The sequence below is a fragment of the Malaya genurostris genome, chromosome 2, assembly GCF_030247185.1.
Source record: "Malaya genurostris strain Urasoe2022 chromosome 2, Malgen_1.1, whole genome shotgun sequence".
Lineage (NCBI taxonomy): Eukaryota > Metazoa > Arthropoda > Insecta > Diptera > Culicidae > Malaya > Malaya genurostris.
In genome coordinates, this window is record NC_080571.1 from 280758543 (window position 1) to 280786209 (window position 27667).

At 39.1% G+C, this 27667-nt stretch overlaps 1 protein-coding gene across 20 annotated transcripts in view; it reads left to right on the forward strand.

Annotated features, from left to right (window-relative positions):
* Positions 1–27667, forward strand: part of LOC131430278 (restin homolog) — a 272670-nt gene that overhangs the window by 118711 nt on the left and 126292 nt on the right. For 18 of the 20 annotated variants that reach the window (XM_058595119.1, XM_058595111.1, XM_058595117.1 and 15 more), the window contains one exon: positions 24367–24447. The exons of the other annotated variants lie outside the window; for them this stretch is intronic. In XM_058595119.1, the coding sequence (XP_058451102.1) occupies positions 24367–24447 (81 nt within the window). The remainder of the gene's footprint in view (positions 1–24366; positions 24448–27667) is intronic. 20 annotated transcript variants of the gene reach the window in all.

A 27667-nucleotide genomic window follows, 5' to 3' on the forward strand; every position in this document is an offset into this window, starting at 1 on the left:
TTTATGTGACGGTGTACAATATTGAACACACTTTACCCTATAATTCCGGAACCGGAAGTCGGATCCGGATGAAATTCCACGAGACCTTTCATTTGGTCCGAAACGGGAAATTAGTGAGACAAAAATATTTTCACTATACTTTTTTTTGTAGTTAGTGTCTTCACAAAAAGTTGTTAGTATTCAACTGGTGCATCTGTTGATGTAAAAGATCATAAGGGTGGTCCATGTTTGGATTCAAATCTGAATTTTCTTAATTGATTTTAAAAATTATTGCACTTCAAAACAAACTTGTAGGAAGTTTTATTTTTGAGCAACTTTGCTGAAGAAGTCATCCACCCACCTTTTCATTTAATCGAGTTGCATCCATTTTTCGTAGTAAAAGTAGGTTGGTTCTCAAAAAATCACCTTTTTTGTTTTAACTTGTTTTGTGCGCAGTTTTACAAGAAAATCGTCTTCCAAAGATTTTGCTTTTCAATATGCTTATATTAATTATATTATGATTGTTTTTTCTTCAAAAACTAGTCTACCTTCTAATATAAATATTCAAAAAGCAAAGTTTTGGCATTACATTCCTGTGGTGGAATTTGGCCTTTCTGTTTCAACAGACTTCGCAGCCGATTCTTAGTGTACAAAATCATTGCATGGCTAGTACTATGGATCCTACTGACACTAAGAATCCTTCCAGGTCGGGGCTCGAACAGACGACAGCTGGCTTTTAAGACCAGCGTCCTATGCATTGAACCGCCAACCCGGGACAAAATATTCAACAGGTAGCAAATCGATAAAGACTAATCTCATACGGTTTCTGGAAGTTCATAAAATGAAAAAGTTTGAAGAGAAATCTGGGAGGGTGTTATTTTTTCAACTCATTTAAATTAATGTTCAAATTGCCTTACAGAAAATCGAAAATGTCATATAACTCTTAAACGTCTAAACGTAGCAAAATACTTCAGCAAAACGATGGTTTCAAATGAGCCCTATGAGTGTCTCATACATCATTTTCTCGAAAAATGATAAACGAGAAAACTACAGCCGAACATAAATTTTTCGCTTTTTGTCTCGCAAATTTCCCGTTTCGGACCACTCCACAGACTGTATCTCGATGTTTCATGAATTTTCGAAGACATTCGGCAACAAAAAAAATTTCTATTGTTTTGCAATTTTTCGATGTGGATTTTTGAAGTTATGCGTTTTTTTGTGCGGTACCTATCATTCGCATTTAAAACAGACCTCAGTATATTTGGTTTTCGTACGTTACCAGTGATTCCTGAGGGTAATATAAAGTGTTAGTAGTGCTGATTGTGTTCATCATACCGGATTCTCCACACCTGCGCATTTTTCAACATGATATTCCTTAACATTCAAGTAAAGGTCAGTGACACATACTGTAATCCTATTCTCTTCATTTTAAGTTCGGCTGACTGCCCTTGACATCTTAGAGCTTAAGCAGTGTGCCTTCATTTAGATTGTTGAAGAAAAAACAGGAATTTGTTATTTAATGTCACTTATTGAAGGTCGAAATGTCAACTGATAGGCAATGTGGAATGGGTTCTAAGAGTTATTGTAACAATTTATGCTCTTATATTGACAATATTTATTCCCTAAATCCTTTAGTATGCTGGCATTAACGTAATTTACAGTACGGCAAGTATTTATTTAATCCTCTGCAACCGAGCTTTCCGTTGGCTGTTATCTAATCCCACTTGGATTATAATACTACCAACCAGTATCGCAAAGTTATCGTACCGTAAAGTTCAATAAACCTTCAGCTGGCGGGTGTTATTGTTTGTGTTATTTGTTACATGAATAACTGAATTTAAAAATATTAAATATCACGATTACGACCAGTCGCTGATTGTTTTTTTTCTTTCTTAGTTTTCTCATATCAGAAAACCAACGAACCGTCTAATGGAAACCATATCCTCTCTTCCACCAGTGGGACATACCGATCGTCTGCCCCCCGCTGTCCACATATGTCGGACACGATAAAAAAACTTCATCCGTGTTAGTACGCGTTTGCCGCGATCGCGAGTGCGCAAGCGGAATGTTTTCAAATGCAACTATTTCCAGTATGAGCGACGTGCGGCAAAGTGTATGGCGAAGGAATTTTTTTACTGACCAACTTTGTCGAAGCTGTGCGATCAGGCCTGCAATTTGGTTTATGGGTTAAAATGAACTGCAACTATTTTGAGGTTGAATACCGCACGAAACTTCCCGGTCGGCTGACTGGCAGTGCAGTGCGTGTGTGTGTGACTATCGGCGAAAAGTGGAAGTACGGAAGTTCCGACAAATCACCTGCTAGACACACTGTCACTCAGTGACAGCTGGCTGCGATAGGTGCAGTTGGTAATAGATTTCTTTTCTGGAAGGCACACGAGAAGCGACATTGACAGTTGCCTTTGACAAGCACGACTTGGACCCGAACCGGAAGCACTCATTGTTGACAAGATTCGATAAATTCACTTCGCTTTAATGAGAATTGAAGACCTTCGTAGTTAAGTGAAGTGATTTATGATTATATTCACGGCTGCGGAATGTAATTGTTTGAATTCGATTTCATAAGCCTGATATTTCCAGACGATATTTGTCCTATTTACGATAGAAGAAATTTGTAACAATAAAAGTCCGATTTTCAGCTCTGAATGTTCGAAAAGATGATATTTTCTTTCGAAAATCGTGCCAGCATCGTGTTATTCTCGAGCAAACAATGACTTGCTAAGCCTCACAAATCCCATCATCGTCATCATCGACATCAGATTCACTGGTCGTCCCTCACGGGGGTCTGTTTCCTAACAGAAACATCGTTTGTGGATGCGAATTAAAATCGAACGCTAACCGTTTGAATAATTCAGCAGTTCATCAGAACTACCCCGGGAGCTAGAAGCTTTGATGTTCGACAAAGCTCAGCTCCGTTCGTCCGGTGCTGCACCCGATGATGCCCATCACCATCGCTGAGGTGAGTTCTGTTCTGTGCACTCGTCATCGTCGTTCAATTAAAGGCTTCCAGGTATCATCACCGTGGGTGCTGGTGCTGGTGCTGTGCGCTCTATTAAACAACAGGTTTCCACCCTGGTCGTTGTCAGCGCGTTGCAGCAAGCCGCCCGCCCGTAAGGAGTTTGAGAGCCGTCACCATCGGAGCGGAACTGGTTTCAGCGGCTTGGGGGTAGTGTTGGTTGAATTAATGTCAGTTTTTTTCTACTGCTGCTGTTTGTGTACAGTAAGTGCTAGTTTTCCCGCGGCTAATGATTGGAATTGCATATGATGTGAAATGAGACGTAAATGTGTGATACTTGCTGTTTGGATTGATGGTGTATGAGTGTGGGTCGATGATTATAACACCGTACGTGAGATCTGAGTGTTTTAATTGAGATTTATTACTGCGACGATTCCTTCTATTTGTTTAATAATAGTGAGGTGGAACTAATTGTCATGTCCAATGATTTGATCTATTATTTAACAATTTGATAGAGAGTAATACAAGATCGGATAGCAGAATAGTTTACTTACTAAGTCAAAATTTTGATTTTTACAGGAGACAATTCCAGTTGCAAAAACATTTGAAATTTCTACATACGACAATTTATTGTTAAGGTATAGTGTTCTTGACTTCTACAATATTTTAAGTAAGAGCGTGTTTAGCATAATTTTGAAATAGTTTATTTAATAATAGTTTTTTACTTCTAACGCTTTCAGTTTAGTAGTGAGTCCAATCACCGCCAGCATCAATTATTGCTTGGCATCTCCGAGGCATAATTTCCTCTAAATTCTCGATGTATTCGAGGAGAAGCGTTTTCCAAACGAGTCGAATTTGTCGGTAAGGCTGCTTCTAAGTGTGAACACGTTTTCCACGGAGCTTTTTCTTGATTTATGCCGAGACTTTTTCGGTAGAATTTTCATTAGGCGTTTGTGAAGAGCAATCAAGTGTCGCAATGCATTTTTTTCGTTTTCATTCAGTATTTAGTTTCCAAACCAGACCAGAGTAATTTTAAACGGTACTCCACCATTTGACGTTGTTTGCGCACAAAAGTTCCCAAATGGCGACGTGTGATAACTCGAGACCTTTTTGCTTCAATTTTGTTTGTACTTTACTTAAGGATCATTCAGAATTACGCGAAAACTTTTTGATCACGTTACTCGCCGAACCACAGTTTGATCATCAACGGTTCTCTTTGAATCGTTGAACCCATTTCTTGGCAAACGATACCGTCTTTTTAATGTATTTCGCAACCACTGTTTAGTTAATTTAACTTTGACAGGAGGGGAGTAGAGTCTAACGGGTAAAAAAAACATGATTTTTGCGATTTTTTTAGTGCTATCGTTCAAAATAAAAAAAAACAAACTCTATTGTTTCACATAATACAAAGCATCATTCGAACAATGCTTTGTAATTTTATTGTGGAAAAATATAGAGAAATAAGTCGGTGAAGAAGTATTTTGAAGACGCGTTTTAAAAATCATGATTTACGACCTCCACTGTTTCTCAGATGTATTTAGAGTAGACATGAAAATTGGACAAAACATTCTTGATATATTTCATTATAAGAAAATACAAAGAAAAAGACCTATTTTAATCCTTTTTTAACATTTAAACCTGTTTTAATAATGCCTTTTTCATATTACTCATTACATCATAAATATAACCGTGAAATTCGCAAAAACAACTGTTTATTGAATAGAAATAGGAAAATTTGTGAGGTCCGAACTCTATAAATCCTTCACCCTGTAGTTCCGGAACCGAAAGTAGTATCCACAACAAATTAAGGAATTCCGTATGAAACTGCAAGACTTTTCTTTTGAACCTATAAGTTTGTGAATATCGATTTGGCCATCTCTAAGAAAAGTAAGTGAAATCCTTTTTGCAGTTTTTAATCACTATTTCCAATTCTTCCGAAACCGGATTCAGATGAACGGAATAGTCGAAGTTGGTTCGTTTGCTACCAACAAATATGACCTACAAATTGGAACAGTTTTGAACGTATTTAAACCTATACTTACTATCCCATGCTCTATTACGATTAAACCAATTTAACGAAATCTAACAAACGAAACGAACCTGCGTTTTTGTTACTTCTGCATATGTAAGTCAAGGTAAACAGCATGAATCAGCAGCATAGAACATGTAATAGGATTATTATTATTATTATTATTATTATTATTATTATTATTATTATTATTATTATTATTATTATTATTATTATTATTATTATTATTATTATTATTATTATTATTATTATTATTATTATTATTATTATTATTATTATTATTATTATTATTATTATTTTTATTATTATTATTATTATTATTATTATTATTATTAATATTGACATCACTACACAACGTGTACGAAATAGAACAAAGCACGCATCGCCCTGTAACTGAGGAACCGGAAGTCGGATCCGGAAGAAATTTCACAATAGTTTTAAAGACAGTATGAATTTTAATTCAAATCAAGATTTGTGAAAATCGGTTCAAGCATCGCAGAGAAATCGAAGTGAATTTAGTTTTAGGAGTTTTTCTTCTCCACTTTCGGTGCTCTCGGAATAGGAAAAGAGGGGACCAGTAGTGCCGAATTAAGTTTTCATACCCACAAACTAACAAGCTCTGAAAACTAGAAAAAATTATCAGACAGTTTGATGGGATTTGTACCTGTTTTTAACCATCGTTCGTGGAAAAATACTAATGAAATTATTAATTTTCCACTTATCACGCTTTAGTTCCGGAAGTCGGATCCAGATAAAATGTTCTATAAATTTTTAGGATATTATAAGACCTTTCATTTGAATCTTAGTTTGCGAAAATCGGTTGAGTTGTTCCAGAGATAATTGAGGCTAAACTTTTTCTCAAATTTTCACATATTACCATATAACTCAGGAACCGGAAGTCACATTCAAATGAAATTCAGTAGCAAGCTATGGGACCATAATACCTTTTATTTGAATCTTAGTTTGTGAAAATCGGTTTAGCCATCTCTGAAAATAGTGAGTGCATATTTTTTTCATTTTTTTGGTACATATCATCCTATATCCCCGGAACCGGAAGTCGGATCGGAATGAAATTCAATAGCAGACTATGGGGCTATGAGACCTTTCATTTGTTTGTGAAAATCGGTTCAGCCATCTCTTAGAAAAGTGAGTGCATATTTTTGTTACATACACACACAGACATTTGCTCAGTTCTTCCAGCTGAGCCGAATGGTATATGACATTCGGCCCTCCGGGCCTCGGTTAAAAAGTCGATTTTAACAGTTATTGCATAGCCTTTCTATATGAGAAAGGCAAAAAAAGATTTTTCAAAAGTTTTAGATCTAGCGATCAGAAAAAATAAAGTCGATATAACTTACCAATCGCAGGCAATTATGAGCACGCTTTTATTCAACCGACTGTATATACTATATTTCATGGCTTGTATGTATCATCACATTAAAGGCTATTGGAAACGACTCGCAGAAAACGATCGAGAAATAGTTCCAGAGATTCAACTGAACAAAACTAACAGAGCAAAATTCATTCAATTCATTTCTGGGCTTTAAGCAATATAAATCCTCAACCGACAGTAATAATGCGCATTCAGTCAAACATAAAAAAGTCAAATACAAGATACTTTCATATTTAGAGGATTATAACCTAGAAGTTCACGTTTATTTGATTTAGCAGGACTTCAATTTCTTTCGTTTTAGGTGTGACATGACTGTGTTAAAGGCTAGGTTTCTCTAAAAACAAGTTTTTTTCAAAATCATTTACTGTTTAAAAAATATTTCATGATTAAACTTTTTACGGATAAAAGTACGTATATTAAACTATGCAACAATTTTTTTTCAATATGGCGGCTCTGAAAACAGTTACTCAAACTCGTCCGATTTGTTGGTGAATGTCGTCATTTCTTGAAAATGAACCATCTAAAAGCAACAGGCAAAACAGTTTTATATTCTGTGTTGAATTGAATTTGGCCGGTGCTACAATGAAACATTTTCACCAAGGGAAAAAATGGCGAACTTTTTCAATTTTCGACCCGTTTTTGCGCTTTTATAATTCTTTATAACTTTTACTAAATGACAATGTATGTTTTTGGTTATTATACGGGATTTTTTTTATTATGCGAGACATTTAAAGATTAATATACTGTTTGATGAATGTTGATAAGTGTAACAGTTTTGGAACACGAGTAACATCCAGCTAAAAAACCTGTTTTAATCCACCTAGTGGTGTAATGATGCCTTTCTCATGTATAATATTGTGGTAATCTATTCAAAAAAATGTTCTTCGATTTTTGAAAGAAACCAAGAGATTGTTTGTGCATTAACTAGTATAACATAAAGAATAAAACAGTGCTTTGATTGCGTAGGTCATCCTTAAGAAAACGAAGTGGGTTCACTATTATATGCACTTCCGGCACCGGAACCCGAGAACCGGTATAATCAAAGTCGGTTCGTACGGCCACCAACTAACATGACATACAAACTCTACTAATACGCACTTTAAATTACGATTTAAATGTTTGTCGCATCTGAAAATATGCAGTAATTTTTGGTAGGACCATAAGACCTTTCATTTGACCCTAAAATTGGGAATAACGGTTTAGAGTCCAGTTTAGAGATTTTTTACGTTTTTTGTTTCGCCGGTTTAAGTGATGGTGCACAATATTGAGCACACTTTACCCTATAACTCCGGAACCGGAAGTCGGATCCGGATGAAATTCAGGAATTCCGTATGGGACCAAGAGACCTTTCATTTGAATCTAAGTTAGTGAAAATCGGTTCAGCCATCTCCGAGAAAACCTAGTGAGATTATTTGACACATACACACACACACAGACATTGCTCAGCTCGATGAACTGAGTCGAATGGTATATGACACTCAGGTGGGTAATTTTTCATAGTGCGGAGAACGACCCACTATTTCGAAGTATTTCTCTATTCTAATGTAAATAATATTTATCCCTAAAAAGTGCAGTCGTTTTATTAATAGAATATTGATTCTATAAAACTTTTCATGAAACGCGTGAATTAGAAGTTTGAAGAGTTTTCGGTACTAAGTTTTAAAACAAAACTTCGCATCTTATTTGTTTTCAATTCAAAGTACCAACCTTCAAAGAACATTTAATATCGATAGCACCATGTACACTGAATCTAATTTATTTATAAAAAATGGAAATAACGAATTCCGTGTGCCGTGTGTTGCTAAAACATTGCTTTTTAAAGGAAAAAAACGCTCAAGCCCAGCTATAGCTTGAGAAGTGTTTTCCCCACTACGATCCATTAAAAATGAAGGTTTGTGGTATTCTGATTTTGAACGTGGCTAAATGAGGCAGTCAACCGGAAAAATTAAGCAAGTTTTGCTAATCGTGATGTATGAACGCAAAATCAAAGTTCGTGAGATTAGATATACTGAGATCGTTAGCACATGAACTGGAAGTTCTTTTACGATCTTGTACGAAAATCTGAGCATAAAAAAATCGTCACCAAACGGATCTCGAACACGGCCGCTCATAATCAACAAAAGTCTGCCGCAATAAAATGGAATGCGTTGGTATGGAACAGTGGACGAAACATGGATCCACTATTTTCATCCGGAGTCATACCAGCATTCAGACTGGGAAAGCCATCTAAAAACGTAACGAAATTATGTTTTTCTGATTAGTTCCTGGACTGTTTGAACGATGTGTTAGCAACTTTTACTTCTTTTCTGAATCACACAGAGTTCAAGTTAATTCGATACAGAATCTTGATTTTATGAGTGATTTTTTTAGAAGCGAACACACTCATTGAAACGCAGAAATTCAATGGAAACCGTGAACTTTTATGTATTTGTTAGAAGAAACCATGACAAAGATTTTCGTTACTAACTGAAGTTTCGATCACCAATTACCTGAAATATGATTTAATAGATATAGATTTATCTACTCCAATCGAAGTGTAGAAGAAAAGTTTTGGAGAATCCGAGACCCCGATACGACATTACCTAATGATACTATTCTAGTTTTAAGTTAGTCGTTAATTAGGATTAGAAAATACCCTTGGCATCTTAGAGCTTAAGCAGTGTGCCTTAAAATTATATTATATTATTGAATAAAAAAAAAACGTATGACCCCCTAAAAGGTATTTTGATGACTTTCCTGCCAAAAGTTAAAATGTTTTTGATGCAGCTGACTGCAAAATGGCCCCTCCTCTCAGCAATCGTTTCCTTCGATGGCTAATTTTTCGAACGAGGTCAAGGATTCGATCACTGTTTTACAGTGGAACTGTAGAAGTATCATCCCGAAAATAGATCCTTTTAAATACTTAGTAAATAATCTGAAATGTGACGCATTTGCATTGTGCGAAACTTGGTTAACTTCTGATGTATCACTAAACTTCCACGATTTTAACATTATTCGCCTGGATCGAGATAATCCCTACGGAGGAGTACTTTTGGGGATCAAAAAGTGCTATTCCTTCTTTCGAATTAACCTCCCCTCGATATCAGGTATTGAAGTTGTCGCATGTCATGTCACAATTAAAGGCAAGGACCTTTGTATTGCTTCCATCTATATTCCCCCTAGAGCCTCAGTTGGGTACCACTGGCTCAGCAGTATCATGCAACTTCTTCCCGCACCGACGTTAGTTTTAGGAGACTTTAACTCTCACGGTGCGGGATGGGGTTGTCTTCATGATGATAACAGATCAGCTATGATCCATGATATTTGCGACAACTTCAATATGACAATCTTGAATACGGGAGAAATGACACGAATTCCCGCACCACCAGCAAGACCAAGTGCGCTGGACTTATCCCTCTGCTCGACATCGCTACGGTTGGATTGCACGTGGAAGGTAATCCCTGATCCCCACGGTAGCGATCATCTGCCTATCGTAATTTCAATCGCCAGCGGATTAAGACCATCGGAAACAATCAATGTTTTGTATGACCTCACACGAAATATTGATTGGAAATGCTACGCAATATCGATATCTGAGAAACTAGAAACAACACAAGAACTTCCTCCGGAGGAAGAGTATACGTTTATGGCTGGCTTGATTCTCGACACTGCGATTCAAGCTCAGACGAAACGTATACCCGGCGCGAATACTAACATTCGTCCTCCCAACCCGTGGTGGGACAAAGAGTGCTCATCACTGAACGCGGAAAGATCTTTAGCATTCAAAAAGTTCAGAAAATATGGAACACCTGATAATTATAGAAATTACGCAGCACTAGATAAACAAATGAAGAACTTAGTTAAAGCAAAGAAACTAGGTTACTGGCGACGGTTTGTTGACGGATTAACAAAAGAAACATCGATGAGCACTCTTTGGAACACAGCCCGACGAATGCGCAACCAAAACACAACGAACGAAAGCGAGGAATATTCTAACCGCTGGATATTCGATTTCGCTAAAAAAGTATGTCCTGATTCTGTTCCGGAACAGAAGATATCCCGCGCCGCGACTTCGAATACAAACGAAACACCGTTTTCGATGGTGGAGTTCTCACTTGCGCTCTTGTCGTGTAACAATAAGGCCCCGGGGTTAGACAGAATTAAATTCAACTTGTTGAAAAAGCTTCCTGACTCTGCCAAAAGGCGCTTGCTGAATTTGTTTAACAAGTTCCTCGAGGGTAATATTGTTCCACACGACTGGAGACAAGTGAGAGTTATCGCCATTCAAAAACCTGGGAAACCAGCCTCCGATCACAATTCGTATCGGCCGATTGCTATGCTTTCCTGTATCCGGAAGTTGTTCGAAAAAATGATTCTCTTCCGTCTAGACAATTGGGTCGAGACTAATGGTTTACTTTCAGATACACAATTCGGCTTCCGCAGGGGTAAAGGAACGAACGATTGTCTTGCGTTGCTCTCAACCGAAATTCAAATGGCATTTGCTCGTAAAGAACAAATGGCATCAGTATTTCTAGATATCAAGGGGGCTTTTGATTCAGTTTCTATAAATATCCTATCTAAGAAGCTGCACCAGCATGGTCTTTCGCCGGTTTTGAATACCTTTTTACATAATCTATTGTCCGAGAAACACATGTATTTTGCACATGGTGATTTGTCGACAATACGATTCAGTTACATGGGTCTTCCTCAGGGCTCATGCTTAAGCCCCCTTTTATACAACTTTTACGTAAACAACATTGATGAATGTATCAACACATCTTGCACGCTAAGACAACTTGCCGACGACAGCGTTGTGTCCATTATAGGACCCAAAGCTGCCGATCTCCAAGGACCATTACAAGATACCCTCGACAACTTGTCGACATGGGCTCTTCAAATGGGTATCGAGTTCTCTACGGAGAAAACTGAGCTGGTCGTATTTTCAAGAAAGCGAGAACCAGCACAACTACAGCTTCAACTAGGGGGTGGAACCATAGCTCAGGTCTTCACATTTAAATATCTCGGGGTCTGGTTCGACTCCAAAGGCACCTGGGGATGTCACATTAGATATCTGAAACAAAAATGCCAGCAGAGAATCAATTTTCTTCGCACAATAACCGGAACTTGGTGGGGTGCAAACCCAGGAGACCTGATCAGGCTGTACCAAACAACGATATTGTCCGTAATGGAATATGGATGCTTCTGCTTCCGATCTGCCGCGAACACCCATTTCATTAAACTGGAAAGAATTCAGTATCGTTGTTTGCGTATTGCCTTAGGTTGCATGCAGTCGACTCATACGATGAGTCTCGAAGTGCTCGCGGGCGTCTTACCGTTGAAAAACCGATTCTGGGATCTCTCATATCGATTGCTAATCCGATGCGATATCTTAAATCCGATGGTGATTGAAAACTTCGAAAGACTTGTCGAGCTCAATTCTCAGACCCGTTTTATGTCCTTGTATTTTGATTACATGGCTCAGAATATTAATCCTTCTTCGTTTGTTTCCAACCGTGCTCATTTCTTGGATACTACTAATTCTACTGTGTTTTTCGACACATCCATGAGAGAAGAAATTCGTGGAATTCCGGACCACGTGCGCCCTCAAGTGGCCCCAAATATTTTCTATAATAAATTTAGAACAGTCAACTGTGAAAAGATGTTTTACACTGACGGATCAAACATCAACAGGTCCACAGGCTTCGGAATCTTCAATCAGAACATCACCGCTTCGTACAAACTCAGTGATCCGGCTTCAGTCTACGTCGCAGAATTAGCTGCTATTCAGTACACCCTCGAGATCATTGAAACCTTGCCCAAAGACCATTACTTCATTGTCACGGACAGTCTAAGCTCAATAGAAGCTCTCCGGGCAATGAAGTCAGGAAAGTATCCCCCATATTTCCTGGGGAAAATACGGGAACATTTGAGAACTTTATCTGAACGGTCTTATTTAATATCGTTAGTCTGGGTCCCTTCGCATTGTTCCATTCCGGGCAATGAAAAGGCAGACTCATTGGCTAAGGTGGGCGCATTAGAAGGTGATATTTATGAAAGACCAATCTGCTTCAATGAATTTTTCAGTATCTCTCGTCAGAAAACTCTCGAAAGTTGGCAAACTTCATGGAGCAATGGCGAACTGGGACGATGGCTGCATTCCATTATCCCTAGGGTATCGACGAAACCTTGGTTCAGGGGGATGAACGTGAGTCGTGACTTCATTCGTGTGATGTCTCGGCTCATGTCAAACCATTACACCTTCAACGCGCACCTCCGGCGTATTGGAATCGTGGAGAGCGGTCTCTGCGCTTGTGGTGACGGTTATCAGGACATCGAGCATGTCGTATGGACGTGTACGGAGTATCGTGACGCCAGGTCTTTATTAAAGGACTCCCTAAGGGCCCGAGGTAGACCACCTGAAGTTCCGGTCCGAGATGTGTTGGCTAGTCGGGATATCTCTTATATGCTTCTTATATACCAGTACCTCAAACACATTAATATCCAAGTGTAATCTGTTATACCTCGCTCAGAAAGTATAATCTCCACCTACAGGTTCAGCTATGATCCATGATATTTGCGACAACTTCAATATGACAATCTTGAATACGGGAGAAATGACACGAATTCCCGCACCACCAGCAAGACCAAGTGCGCTGGACTTATCCCTCTGCTCGACATCGCTACGGTTGGATTGCACGTGGAAGGTAATCCCTGATCCCCACGGTAGCGATCATCTGCCTATCGTAATTTCAATCGCCAGCGGATTAAGACCATCGGAAACAATCAATGTTTTGTATGACCTCACACGAAATATTGATTGGAAATGCTACGCAATATCGATATCTGAGAAACTAGAAACAACACAAGAACTTCCTCCGGAGGAAGAGTATACGTTTATGGCTGGCTTGATTCTCGACACTGCGATTCAAGCTCAGACGAAACGTATACCCGGCGCGAATACTAACATTCGTCCTCCCAACCCGTGGTGGGACAAAGAGTGCTCATCACTGAACGCGGAAAGATCTTTAGCATTCAAAAAGTTCAGAAAATATGGAACACCTGATAATTATAGAAATTACGCAGCACTAGATAAACAAATGAAGAACTTAGTTAAAGCAAAGAAACTAGGTTACTGGCGACGGTTTGTTGACGGATTAACAAAAGAAACATCGATGAGCACTCTTTGGAACACAGCCCGACGAATGCGCAACCAAAACACAACGAACGAAAGCGAGGAATATTCTAACCGCTGGATATTCGATTTCGCTAAAAAAGTATGTCCTGATTCTGTTCCGGAACAGAAGATATCCCGCGCCGCGACTTCGAATACAAACGAAACACCGTTTTCGATGGTGGAGTTCTCACTTGCGCTCTTGTCGTGTAACAATAAGGCCCCGGGGTTAGACAGAATTAAATTCAACTTGTTGAAAAAGCTTCCTGACTCTGCCAAAAGGCGCTTGCTGAATTTGTTTAACAAGTTCCTCGAGGGTAATATTGTTCCACACGACTGGAGACAAGTGAGAGTTATCGCCATTCAAAAACCTGGGAAACCAGCCTCCGATCACAATTCGTATCGGCCGATTGCTATGCTTTCCTGTATCCGGAAGTTGTTCGAAAAAATGATTCTCTTCCGTCTAGACAATTGGGTCGAGACTAATGGTTTACTTTCAGATACACAATTCGGCTTCCGCAGGGGTAAAGGAACGAACGATTGTCTTGCGTTGCTCTCAACCGAAATTCAAATGGCATTTGCTCGTAAAGAACAAATGGCATCAGTATTTCTAGATATCAAGGGGGCTTTTGATTCAGTTTCTATAAATATCCTATCTAAGAAGCTGCACCAGCATGGTCTTTCGCCGGTTTTGAATACCTTTTTACATAATCTATTGTCCGAGAAACACATGTATTTTGCACATGGTGATTTGTCGACAATACGATTCAGTTACATGGGTCTTCCTCAGGGCTCATGCTTAAGCCCCCTTTTATACAACTTTTACGTAAACAACATTGATGAATGTATCAACACATCTTGCACGCTAAGACAACTTGCCGACGACAGCGTTGTGTCCATTATAGGACCCAAAGCTGCCGATCTCCAAGGACCATTACAAGATACCCTCGACAACTTGTCGACATGGGCTCTTCAAATGGGTATCGAGTTCTCTACGGAGAAAACTGAGCTGGTCGTATTTTCAAGAAAGCGAGAACCAGCACAACTACAGCTTCAACTAGGGGGTGGAACCATAGCTCAGGTCTTCACATTTAAATATCTCGGGGTCTGGTTCGACTCCAAAGGCACCTGGGGATGTCACATTAGATATCTGAAACAAAAATGCCAGCAGAGAATCAATTTTCTTCGCACAATAACCGGAACTTGGTGGGGTGCAAACCCAGGAGACCTGATCAGGCTGTACCAAACAACGATATTGTCCGTAATGGAATATGGATGCTTCTGCTTCCGATCTGCCGCGAACACCCATTTCATTAAACTGGAAAGAATTCAGTATCGTTGTTTGCGTATTGCCTTAGGTTGCATGCAGTCGACTCATACGATGAGTCTCGAAGTGCTCGCGGGCGTCTTACCGTTGAAAAACCGATTCTGGGATCTCTCATATCGATTGCTAATCCGATGCGATATCTTAAATCCGATGGTGATTGAAAACTTCGAAAGACTTGTCGAGCTCAATTCTCAGACCCGTTTTATGTCCTTGTATTTTGATTACATGGCTCAGAATATTAATCCTTCTTCGTTTGTTTCCAACCGTGCTCATTTCTTGGATACTACTAATTCTACTGTGTTTTTCGACACATCCATGAGAGAAGAAATTCGTGGAATTCCGGACCACGTGCGCCCTCAAGTGGCCCCAAATATTTTCTATAATAAATTTAGAACAGTCAACTGTGAAAAGATGTTTTACACTGACGGATCAAACATCAACAGGTCCACAGGCTTCGGAATCTTCAATCAGAACATCACCGCTTCGTACAAACTCAGTGATCCGGCTTCAGTCTACGTCGCAGAATTAGCTGCTATTCAGTACACCCTCGAGATCATTGAAACCTTGCCCAAAGACCATTACTTCATTGTCACGGACAGTCTAAGCTCAATAGAAGCTCTCCGGGCAATGAAGTCAGGAAAGTATCCCCCATATTTCCTGGGGAAAATACGGGAACATTTGAGAACTTTATCTGAACGGTCTTATTTAATATCGTTAGTCTGGGTCCCTTCGCATTGTTCCATTCCGGGCAATGAAAAGGCAGACTCATTGGCTAAGGTGGGCGCATTAGAAGGTGATATTTATGAAAGACCAATCTGCTTCAATGAATTTTTCAGTATCTCTCGTCAGAAAACTCTCGAAAGTTGGCAAACTTCATGGAGCAATGGCGAACTGGGACGATGGCTGCATTCCATTATCCCTAGGGTATCGACGAAACCTTGGTTCAGGGGGATGAACGTGAGTCGTGACTTCATTCGTGTGATGTCTCGGCTCATGTCAAACCATTACACCTTCAACGCGCACCTCCGGCGTATTGGAATCGTGGAGAGCGGTCTCTGCGCTTGTGGTGACGGTTATCAGGACATCGAGCATGTCGTATGGACGTGTACGGAGTATCGTGACGCCAGGTCTTTATTAAAGGACTCCCTAAGGGCCCGAGGTAGACCACCTGAAGTTCCGGTCCGAGATGTGTTGGCTAGTCGGGATATCTCTTATATGCTTCTTATATACCAGTACCTCAAACACATTAATATCCAAGTGTAATCTGTTATACCTCGCTCAGAAAGTATAATCTCCACCTACAGGTTCGACACTAACATCCGCTCGATTCTCTCGATCACCGTCCCTGTCCACCATCTTCATTGGAACTAACAAGATCTTTTTTTGTCACTAACTTTTCGTTCCCCCCTTCCATGTCTCTTCACCATCTCGATGGCAACTAATTAGATCTCTGTAGTTTTCAGACATTTTGTTTCCATACCCCCTATTTACCTCGGTTTTCACAATATTTACTTTTTTTATTTTCTCATCTCTTCGTAACATCACCATCACCGCCTACGGTCCTACGCTCCAGACGATGACCAGCATGCGGGCCACCCGCCGGGCCTTCGTAGCCTGGGGGTGTTTCCCGCGGACCCACACGAACCGAAAGGAAGCGGCCATATATAGCACCATTTGGAATTCATGCAATATTCAATTCACCGACACCTGCCGAATACCAGCTAAAAGCTTTTTTCAAAAATTCTAGACGACATAATCTAATGATACTATTCTAGTTTTAAGTTAGTCGTTAATTAAGATTAGGAAATACCCTTGGCATCTTAGAGCTTAAGCAGTGTGCCTGAAAATATATATTATACTATTGAAAAAAAAAAAAAAAAAACGTAGTCCTACGTCAAAAGATTTTGAGTGATTGAGTGATTTTCTTCATGTGAAGATATAGAAGGTGAGATGTGACAAGGTTCATTTCATCATGCAGAAATCTTTTAGTAATTTAACTTTTACTTCTTACAAGAGGATTCGACCTTAAACATCTGCCGGAAAATTCCGATTAAGGTCTTCTACTATTTACTATTCCGGCAAAGCTACCAAAAGTTGTTACTTTCTACTTGCTACTGCATTCTCCTTTTGCCGGTTCGGAATGTAAAGAGTAAAAGACCTTTATCGGTATTTTCCGGTATCTCAGAGACTCGAGTGAATCGCATTGATGAGATGTTTAAGCTCGGCTCTTTTGCTGGAAGGGAAAAGTTAAGTTACTAAAAGATTTCTGCCTGCTCAAATGACCCTTGTCACGTCTCACCTTTCTGTGGTACATCTTCACATCCTTGATCTACATTGAGAACTAGCATTCTATGATTTTGATTTTATTTATTATTCCGAATTACAATGAAAATATTCTTATTATTATGAATAATGCTAATATTTCCATTCTTTTTTGTTCGAAATTTTTGGAATTTTCGAATGGGTAGTGCTACCCACCGTACCCACCTCTTTCACCGGCCCTGACTCTGGGTGTTCGACCGGTCGGATTCACCGGCTGGACGCACATCGTCCTCTCTTTTCTCTTCCAACTTTTCGGTCGCACGTACCTACGGGACTAATTTATAAAGCGGGGACATTTTGGTTTAATGATTGTTTAACAATTTCAAATGAGATATTTTTGCGTATAGAAGACGAGATATCAAGCATACCCCGCTTTGACCCTGTCCACGCTTTACCCCGCTTTCCTCAATCAAGTATTACAATATTGTTGGAATAGTTTATTTGTTAGAGTTTTATTTCACGAAAACTTGTATGTTGCCAAAAGTAACAGTATGCATTTAGAGGTAGTAAAAAGTTAAATGTTTAAAATATTGAAAAACAAAATCACTTTTTGCCTTTCTCATATAGAAATGTTATGCAATCACCGTAAAAACCGACTTTTTAACCAAGGTCCGAAGGGCCAAATGTCATATACCATTCGATTTAGCTCGACGAACTGAGCAACTGCCTGTGTGTGTATATGTGTAGGTATATAACAAAAATATGCACTCACTTTTCTCCGAGATGGCTGAACCGATTTTCACAAACTTAGATTCAAATGAAAGATCTTATAGTCCCATAGCCTGCTATTGAGTTTCATTTGGATCCGACTTCCAGTTCCGAAGTTATAGGATAATAAGTGAAAAATAAGTATAAAATAAGCACTCCATTCTTTCGGAACTGGCTTGACCGATTTTCTCAAACTGAGTTTCAAACGAAAGTTCTTAAAATTATTAAAAATTTTCTAGAACATTCCATCCGGATCCGACTTTTGGTTTCGGAACTAGAGAACGATAATTGGAAAATTTCCAATTTCATGTTTTTTTTTCCTAAACGATGGCAAACACAAGTACAAATCCCATAAAACTGACTGATAAGTTCTTTGTCAAATTCATTGTTAGTAGATGGCCTATCAAACTAATTCCTAGTTCCCGAAAGCATCGAAAAAAGCATTTAAATACTCTAAAATGAAACTCAGACTGCTGGGGGTTTGACCTATTTTCATGAACTTAGGTTTAGGTGTTATGATGTTCATCTGGATCTGGATGCCGGTTCCGGAACTATTGGGTTAGGTGTTATAATTTTTATACCGCTACCTAAAACTACAAAGCAAAAGAGGGAAATTTTCTTTTCAATTAGGTTCTAAACTGTTTCAATGCGTCGGTCAAATTTGTTGCTGGTGATACGAACTAACTTCGGCAATTCCGGTCGTCGAAATTAGGTTTCTGAAGTATTGGAAATAGTAGTCAAAAACTACAAAAAGGATCTACCTTACTTTTCTTTTAGATGGCTAAATCGATTTTCACAAACTTATAATCAAAGGAAAAGGCTTACAGTTTCATAAAGAATCCCTGAATTCGTTGTGGATAATATTTCCAGTTCCGAAACTATAGGGTGTTTTGATTCGTAGATCTTTCTAGATTACGTTCGAACAAACTTTCCTGTTTCTATTCAATGAACAGTTGGTTTTAGAACTCCGTTTTAATATTTATGATGGTTTTAATATTTATGGAGATATTTTTTTTTAATTTAATATTTTCAGTTAATTTTCTAATCCTCGAGGAAGCATTCAACTTTTTTCTCAATGTATATTATTATTTTTATTAGAGTTTTCGATCTATTTTCCCAAATCTCTTTGCGGACATCATTTTTGCACAGCTAACGATTTCTGGATTATGTCGATTTGAAGTAAGTGCAGGCTAAAAAACATCTTCCCTTTCTCCCTTTCCCGGCTAAAAAACATCTTCCTTTTTTCAGTCTTGAGTCAAATTGGTCCGCGCTAAACATACGGTTTTGCCTTTCTCTATAGAAAGGTATTAGAATTGCTGGAAAAACCGACTTTCGAATGGAGCCTCGGAGACCCATAGTGTAATATACCATTCGACTGTGTGTGTGTGTGTGTGTGTGTGTGTGTGTGTTTGTCTGTTTGTCTGTTTGTCTGTCTGTCTGTCTGTCTGTTTGTCTGTTTGTCTGTCTATCTGTCTGTCTGTTTGTCTGTCTGTCTATCTGTCTGTCTGTCTGTCTGTCTGTCTGTCTGTCTGTCTGTCTGTCTGTCTGTCTGTCTGTGTCTGTGTGTGTCTGTCTGTGTGTGTGTGTGAGTATTTTTCAAAGAAATTTTTGCCGCCCGATTTTCTCAGAGATGACTGAACCGATTTTAACAAACTTAGGCTAGTTTGAAAGCTACTATCGGGCCACTGATCAAGTTCGAAGATCAAATAGCTGTGACTTCTGGTTCCGGAGATATGATGGTATAAGTGACGTAACCGACAAAACGTGTTATTTTTCTACCGGGCATGTTTCGTGGAGATGGATTAACCGATTTTAACAAGTCTAGACCCGTTTGAAAGCTTTTGTTAGGCCATTGATCAAGTTCGAAAATCAAATGGCTGTGACTTTTGGTTCCGGAGATATGATGGTATAAGTGACGAAACCGACAAAACACGTTGATTTTTACCACATATATAAGGGTGCCAATATTTTGGGATCACCTATAATTTCGTAAAGCTCCAGTGCTCAAAAGTTTAAGCATCTCGAAAAAAGTCCTCATGCAAAATTCGAGCTAAATCGGACATAGGTAAGGGGTGCTGCCCTGCGGTTAAAGTTTGAAAATTTTCGATCTTGAAAAAGCACCATAGGGGAGAGTAACACATGGATCAATAAGTCCCGAGACTAACAATGGAAACAACATTTTTTTTAATTCATCAACATAATCACCTTTTAGTGTAATACAATGGTTCCAACGTTTTTTGAATTTTTCAATACCATGTTAATAAAAAAATTTATACTTCGCTTCAAAATAAGCTTCAGTTTCAGCGATGACCTCCTCATTTGAGCCAAATCTTTTTCCCTGGAGCATTTTTTTAAGATCAGCAAAGAGCCAGTAGTCACTGGGGGCTAAATCTAGCGAGTATGGGGGGAAGCATATCAAAGCCCAATTCGTTCAATTTCGCCATTGTTTTCATCGACTTGTAGCAGGGTGCATTGTCTTGATGAAAAAGGATTTTTTACTCTGCATGTGCGGTCGTTTTTTGCGATTTCCTCCTTCAAACGCACCAGTAAGTCAATATAATAATCACTGTTGATCGATTTACCTTTTTCGAGGTAGTCAATGAAAATCACGCCATGCGTATCCCAAAAAACTGACGCCATGATTTTGCCAGCTGACTGCTGCGTTTTCGGACGGCTTTCGCCAGCTGTGCGCCACTCAGATGACTGCCGCTTCGACTCTGGAGTGTAGTGATGTATCCATGTTTCGTCCATGGTCACGTAACGACTCAAGAAATCTTTTTTGTTGCGAGTAAATAGCGATAAACTGCTTTCTGAATCATCGACTCGTTGCTGTTTTTGTTCCATCGAAAGCAATCGCGGCACCCACTTGAAAAAAACCTTTTTCATGCTCAATTTTTCATGAAGGATAGTAAATACACTTCCATATGATATCTGTGTCATCTCAGCAATCTCACGGAGCTTCACTTTACGATCTTTCATTATAATTTTTATCACTTCACTCATATTTTCCGGTGTAACGGCTTCCACAGGTCTACCCGAGCGTTCCGCATCATTTGTGTCGGTACGACCACGTTTAAACTCGGCGAACCACCGACAAATCGTTGCTTTTGATGGACAAGAGTCCGGATAACATTTTTTAATCCATTGTTTCGCTTGCACGGTGTTTTTACCCATTAAAAAACAATGTTTTATCAAAACACGAAACTCGGTTTTTTCCATTTTTTAAACAAACTACAAAACGACTTTACTCCAACCTCGATTACTCAGCTGTTTCTGGTCGGATCGGCTTAAAATATTGACCCGTTTCAAGCAAAGGTTAGTACTCTAGAAAGACGTGGTTACTGGTTTACTACGACCGCCATCTTTGCTCATTTTTTTGATGCCAAAAATCTTAAAATTGCATGAAACGTCGAGATTTAGTGTTATCCCGAAAACTTTTTTTTTAAATCGACTTTCTGGGACCTTTTGAAATTTTCATACTTTCCCAGAAAGTCGATTTTCCAAAAAAAAATTTTTTTCAGATAACATCAAATCTCTACGTTTCATGCAATTTCAAGGTTTTGGGTATCAAAAAAACTTTCTGATTTCGGAAATTTGAAGAAAAGGAAAGGCATTTTCACACCACTAGGTGGATTGAGAAGGGTTTTTTTCATACTGGAAATGCGTAGAAACTTTCATCCAATTCAGAGCAAGTCGACAATCCAACGATTTCGTGTCTTTTTCTGTTATAATGTTCTGGAATTGTTCATCTCTTAATTGGACAGAAAATGCTCTCATGTGGCTGAAATGAGCATTGAATGACCGTTTTGAATGCTGATGTAATCCTATATGATTTTCTCCGAAATCGCCCCTTTCGAACAAATTTCGTCTGCTCTGGTAGACTGTCCGACTAAGGATAATCATGATAAGATGAGATCTTTCCACAAATTAGTGGTTTCTAACTCACCAACCTGCTACTTAAGACGATGTCTCTGATTTTGCGAACGATTCCGGTCGTAGTGAATATGTTTGTTATACTCACTGGCGACAGTTTTTCTTGCATTCCCAGAAATCTTGTTTAGTTTCCGGCGATGACATTTGCCGAATAGATAGAACATTGAGTAAATATTCTTCTATACCGGTTGTGTATAAATGTATTGAAAATAAACTCTTCGAATTGGTTTCCTTTTCTAGAAACCGCTTTCTTTACGCTTTTGTTGATACATCAACATGTAAATATTTGTTCCTGGAATACATTTTATTTATGCTTTTGTTGGTATATCAAAGATGCTGGAATGCTTTGCATGAGTCGTATGTCATCGAGCGGTCCAGAAAAAAAATATTTTATCAACTGGTACCGTGACAGACTAGCTACACATGTTTCAGGCACCACCTTGTCAGAAAGCTACCAGTCATTGAAGTCACAACCATCGTGCGCCGTTGGTACATGATGAATGTAATTCTCACTCCGCCAACGCTAAAAACTCATTAGCTAGTATAAAACGCACGCAATTTTGACCAAAGCCGTCCCAATATGGTACCGCCAAAGCCGTTGCCAGTGTGGTAGCGACTCCGACCGAAGTATTTAGTAAACCTGTGTCATAGAGATGTGGAGATACCAGAATTACTGGTTGGTACAAGTGTCGGCGCGTGACCACCGGAATTTTACTCCTTTTACTTCGGAGGGTATTACATTTCCAGGTGGGACGTGACCTTTCATCTCATTTCTTTTTCGTCGTCGGTTAGAATTGAGTTCAAGCTGAACTAGATGTTTGGGTCAGGTGATGGTCATAATATTACTTCAGTTGATCTAATTGAGTCATGGCAGAAAAGTATGAATCTAATTATGCACGCTATGCTCGAACAGATTTTTTTATTAACATTAATTTATCATAAGAACTAGTTATTTAAAGTTACATCACTTTGTCAGGGTCTGTTAAAAGGTTGGAATCGGTCACATTTAGGTCTGTTCTTTGAACGGGTGGCCTCGCGTGAATTCCTTCTAGTTGGAAGCAGAAGTAAAACCGGGGTTAAAAGAATACAATCATGAAGCGTTTATTCGAAGTGTCACAAACCGTTTGGTGGTTTAATTTGTCTATTGTTGAATTAGGACGGTCGATCGTCAAGACGCAATAGAGGTTTTTTTCTTCTTCTTTGCTTCGCTACCTGATGAATGCAACTAACCGGCCGCGGTGGGAATGACATTTATGGGTCGTTTCATTTTGTTACGGGCTACTATCTGTGTTCACGCTCGTTTAAGGAGTCATGGTTGGAGTTGGTAGCGACAAAAAAAAACGCTTAATTTAAAAGCGGAACTACACTTCGAGATTAGCCGTTCAATGGGCGATGTTGGAGGTATAAGAGCGCAATCACGTTGTTAGATGCAAAGTAAAAAAAAGGTTGCGCACTGCGGGAGGTTTATTGCTTCCGTTACAGATGCAGCCGGGGAAAAAAACATTCGTGTAAGGATCATAAGCATATAACTGCGAAAATACCTCATAGCAGCGTGCCACCGAATTCTGAAGGTGACCGGTAGATAGCAGATTATCAAAACACGATTAAAACTGGTGCACATTTTAATATCAAAATGTGCTGATTGAACATGACGTTGATTGGTCATCGGACAGATGTTGATTGGTCATGTTAACGTTGTCAATTTTTAATGTCACAACAAAGCTCGATCGACCAAGTCGAACCGTGAGTGATATAAAATGTCACTTCCTTGGCAACCTTTTGGCAAGTAATCACACTCCACCGGATCCCAATCCGACAGACAAGTCTCGTTTATTTGATCATCATGTCATGCCAGACCGTTGCTTGGCTCGTTCGTACACTATCAACTGTCAAATGTTGTTTGTTATTTTGCTTGGTATCTGCGCTGCCTTAGCTATGCCTATATTCGATTATTTTGTTTATTTTTCCAACACACACACATTTGGTCTGTTGGGTCATAATTTATTTTTTGCTCTGCCATGTGTTATTGCCATTCGGGTATCTGCCAATCTACTTCAGCAGTTTGGTTCAAGTGTATTTTATAAGGCATGGTCTTACGAGTGGTTCACCAGAGCCGAACAGAAAGAAATGTTTGATCAGTAATCATCAGTGACCTCTAACAAGAATTAGGACGTTAATGCTGGTTGGTTTGTGATTCGCGGATTTGAAACAATTGCCACTTTGACAGAAAGACCGGCTCCGGTAGTTTAAGATTGATTGTTTGCTGTTATTTCTAAGCATCGTTTATTCAATGTACATGAGTGTTTGCAGTTTTATTATTTTTTTCTATTTGTTCTATTTTCGATCACTAACATATTTGCTTGTTTGTTTGTTCCTCTTTCTTGCATATGCCATTCAAAAACAAAAACAAAAACTGATTGTCACCAACCCGCTTACTGTCGCATCGAAATTTATTCACTCGTAAAATTGGCAAACCATCCCGTCACAATCATCCGTTTGTGTTAACGACGGCTGCAAACGACTGCCGCTGGTGTTACTGTGTTCTGTGCAGACGGTTCTTCAGACACATCTAGTATTCCGGGCAGGATGAGACGACCAAGCGACAGCGACTACAGCAAGTCGCACTTGCCAGGTAAGCAGCACTGTTTGTTTTCTGTTTTATCACCTTTATGTTTTAAGCTCCCATCGGTATGGAAATGTTGGTACGACTCTTACAATGTAAAGTCAACACAAACAACCCCCCACATATTGCCATACACGTCATTTACCATACTGGAATGAAAATTGCTCTGTTTGACGTTTATCGATGTGTTTCTAGTGTTGATTCTTAATGTTATTCGACGAGAAATTTGTATGTTCAGTATCAACATCACCAGAGAACAATTTCAAATGAAATCGAAGCTCGATTTAGTTTTGTATATTTTGATTGGCTCAAATTTTGCCTTCATGAACAAAAAGAATCATCATCAGTTTGCCATTTTAACTCTCGCCTTACTTTTGAGTAGAGCCTAAGTAAAATTTCCTTGGAACTAGATTGGTTTGTCCGGTGATCGCCGAAACTAGGTTGAAGCCGGGTATAAATGCACAATATAAATTGAATTGAAATTAGATTGTTTTCATGTTGTCGACAATGCTTTAAGTAACTATTGGGACTATATGACGAATTTCGCGTCAAACCGTATTTGCAGTTGGCAAAACACTCTCTCAGATTTGAAAGATTTTTCTGGAAATGTAGACTTCGTCACAAAAAAATCACTTTGCATACTTCGTTTTTTCCAAAAATTTTCTAGACTGTCTTTTAAAAAGGGCCAAACTTCTTCAACCTTTTTATTTCAATACAGGGTCCGGCACTCGAAGTGTAACCAACTTCAGACCACGCAGCTGACGCACGGGCATCAGCTCTCTAGAAATGTGCTAAATGACAGTTCGGAGTTGTATTGTTTACAAGTGCAAGAAAGTATTTTGCCAAAAGTGAACGCGAAAAAAAAAATCTTGACTTGAGAGAGCGAAGGAGTTGCTTCGTTTGGCCGAAAGCGGTCAATTTCCGAACATTGTATTTTCTGACGAGAAAATTTTTCCAATTTAGCAATTCGTAAACTCCCAAAACGATAGGGTTTACTTGACCGACCGTTCATACGAAAATTTGAGTCATCGATTGGCCACCAGGAGGCAGCACCCGCAACAGATAATGGTTTGGGCCGCTGTAACCGCAGATGGGCGCTCTCCAATCGTTTTCATCGAGCCTGGCGTCAAGGTAAATGCGACATATTATCGGGAAAGTATTCTGGAGATTGTTTTGAAGCCGTGGGCAGACAAACATTTCGGTGGCAGACCATGGACGTTTCAGCAGGACTCGGCACCGTCTCACAAAGCTCGAGTGAACCAAGAATGGCTGAAAAACAACGTTCCGAACTTCATCACGTCCACACAATGGCTCTCGAATTCACCAGATGCGAATCCAATGGATTATTCTCTTTGGGCCATTTTGGAGAGCAAAGTCCGAACTAAAAGATACACCAGTCTCGAGGCGCTATCTTTTAAGACAATAAGAGATTTAATTTGATTCATGATTTGCGAAAATCAGTTTAACCGTTGCTAAGAAATCGAAGTGAGTTCCGTTTTTGGCGCTTTTCTTCACTATTACTGGTACATTCGGAAGCGGAAACCGGGCACTAATAGTCCCAAAGTAGATTTATATATCCACCAACTAGCAAGGTCTGCCAACTAGATGAATTTACCAGTAAATTTTATAAAAATGTGCACCTCGTTTCGCCATCGCTTATGAAAAAATCCTCATGAAGTTGAAAATTTTTACTAATCTCACTGTAATACCGGAACCGAAAGTCGGATCTGGATCAACTTTTCGAGGGCTCTTTGAAGAATCTCAACACCTTTCATTTGCATCTTAGTTTGTTAAAATCGGTTGAGAAATTTTGGAGAAAATTGAATACGCATTTTCTAATAGATTTGTACATATTGCCTTGTAATTCCGGAACCGGAAGTCGGATGAAGATAAAATTCAATAGCGATCTATGGGACTATAATACCGTTTCGTTTATTGATAAGAGCAGCCTGAAAGTTGACCCAGAGTCGCCAAAACAACGTTTGATATGTTTGTTTTAGCAACCTGAGGTCGCTCTAGATCGGACTCCAATCGTGTAGTTTCGCTCTGAAAATTTTCTCGGGTCGCACCACGCATCCAGCCGACTTTGTTTATTTTTTCTTTTTCTCATGAGTTGTTGTTTAGGGCGCGTACCACGTGTTCGTTTTACTCGGAGTCAGAGTAGCCCGCGTCTAGGTTCAAAAACGAAAACGGTATAAGATCTTTCGTTTTAATCTAGGTTTGTGAAAACCGGTCACGCCATCATTGAGAAAAGTGAGTGACATTTATTTTAATTTTTTGGTGAATATCACCCTGTAATTCCGGAACCAGAAGTCGGATCGGGATAAAATGACATGGGACCTTTCATTTGAATCTGAGTTTGTGAAAATCAGTTCAGCCATCTTTGAGAAAATCGAGTGACATTATTTGTCACATACGCACCTACATATATACATACACACATACACACATACACACCCAGACATTTGCTCAGTTCGTCGAGCTGAGTCGAATGGAATATGACGTTCGGCCCTTCGGGCCTCGGTTCAAAAGTCGGTTTTCACAGTGATTGCATAGCCTTTCTATATGACAAAGGCAAACATTATTGTACTAGAGATTTATTAAATAAGTATGTGGAATTTACGAGTAAAATACTGAAAAACATTCTTATCGAGTCCTACACCGAAAAATATTATGTTTGAAATATAAATCGATTTACATAAAAACCTCATTTTTGAAAATATTATCTGTATCTAACGGGGGAAACAGATTGGAAAATTGACACGCAAATGCAACTATGTAATGAAAACCCCGAAAACGTTACCGCAGAGACGGGTCTCGAACCCGTAGGTAACTTCAAACCGGGGAAATTGTTTTACCAATCAAACTACCCTGCATATGAAATCACATGAAGAGATAGACCAATTAATTAGAAAAACCAAGCACGGCATTCACACTTAATGTAATATAATAAAAAATAACAGAATGATATGTTGGAATATCCTATGATAAATATTATAAAGCAGAATAGGCTTCAACTTATAAGTCATTTCGCACCCTCTCATTCGGCTACTAACGCATAAGGCGATAACACCCAGTCGACGCCGTTCTATTGACCAAATGTCATCATAGACACACGGAGAGGCATAAGATAGGAACTTGTGAGGACTTAGTTATCTCATCTTTTGACGACCACTATTTAGTATGATTTTTTTTTGCAAAAAAATATAGTCGAAAAAAGACAAATCCT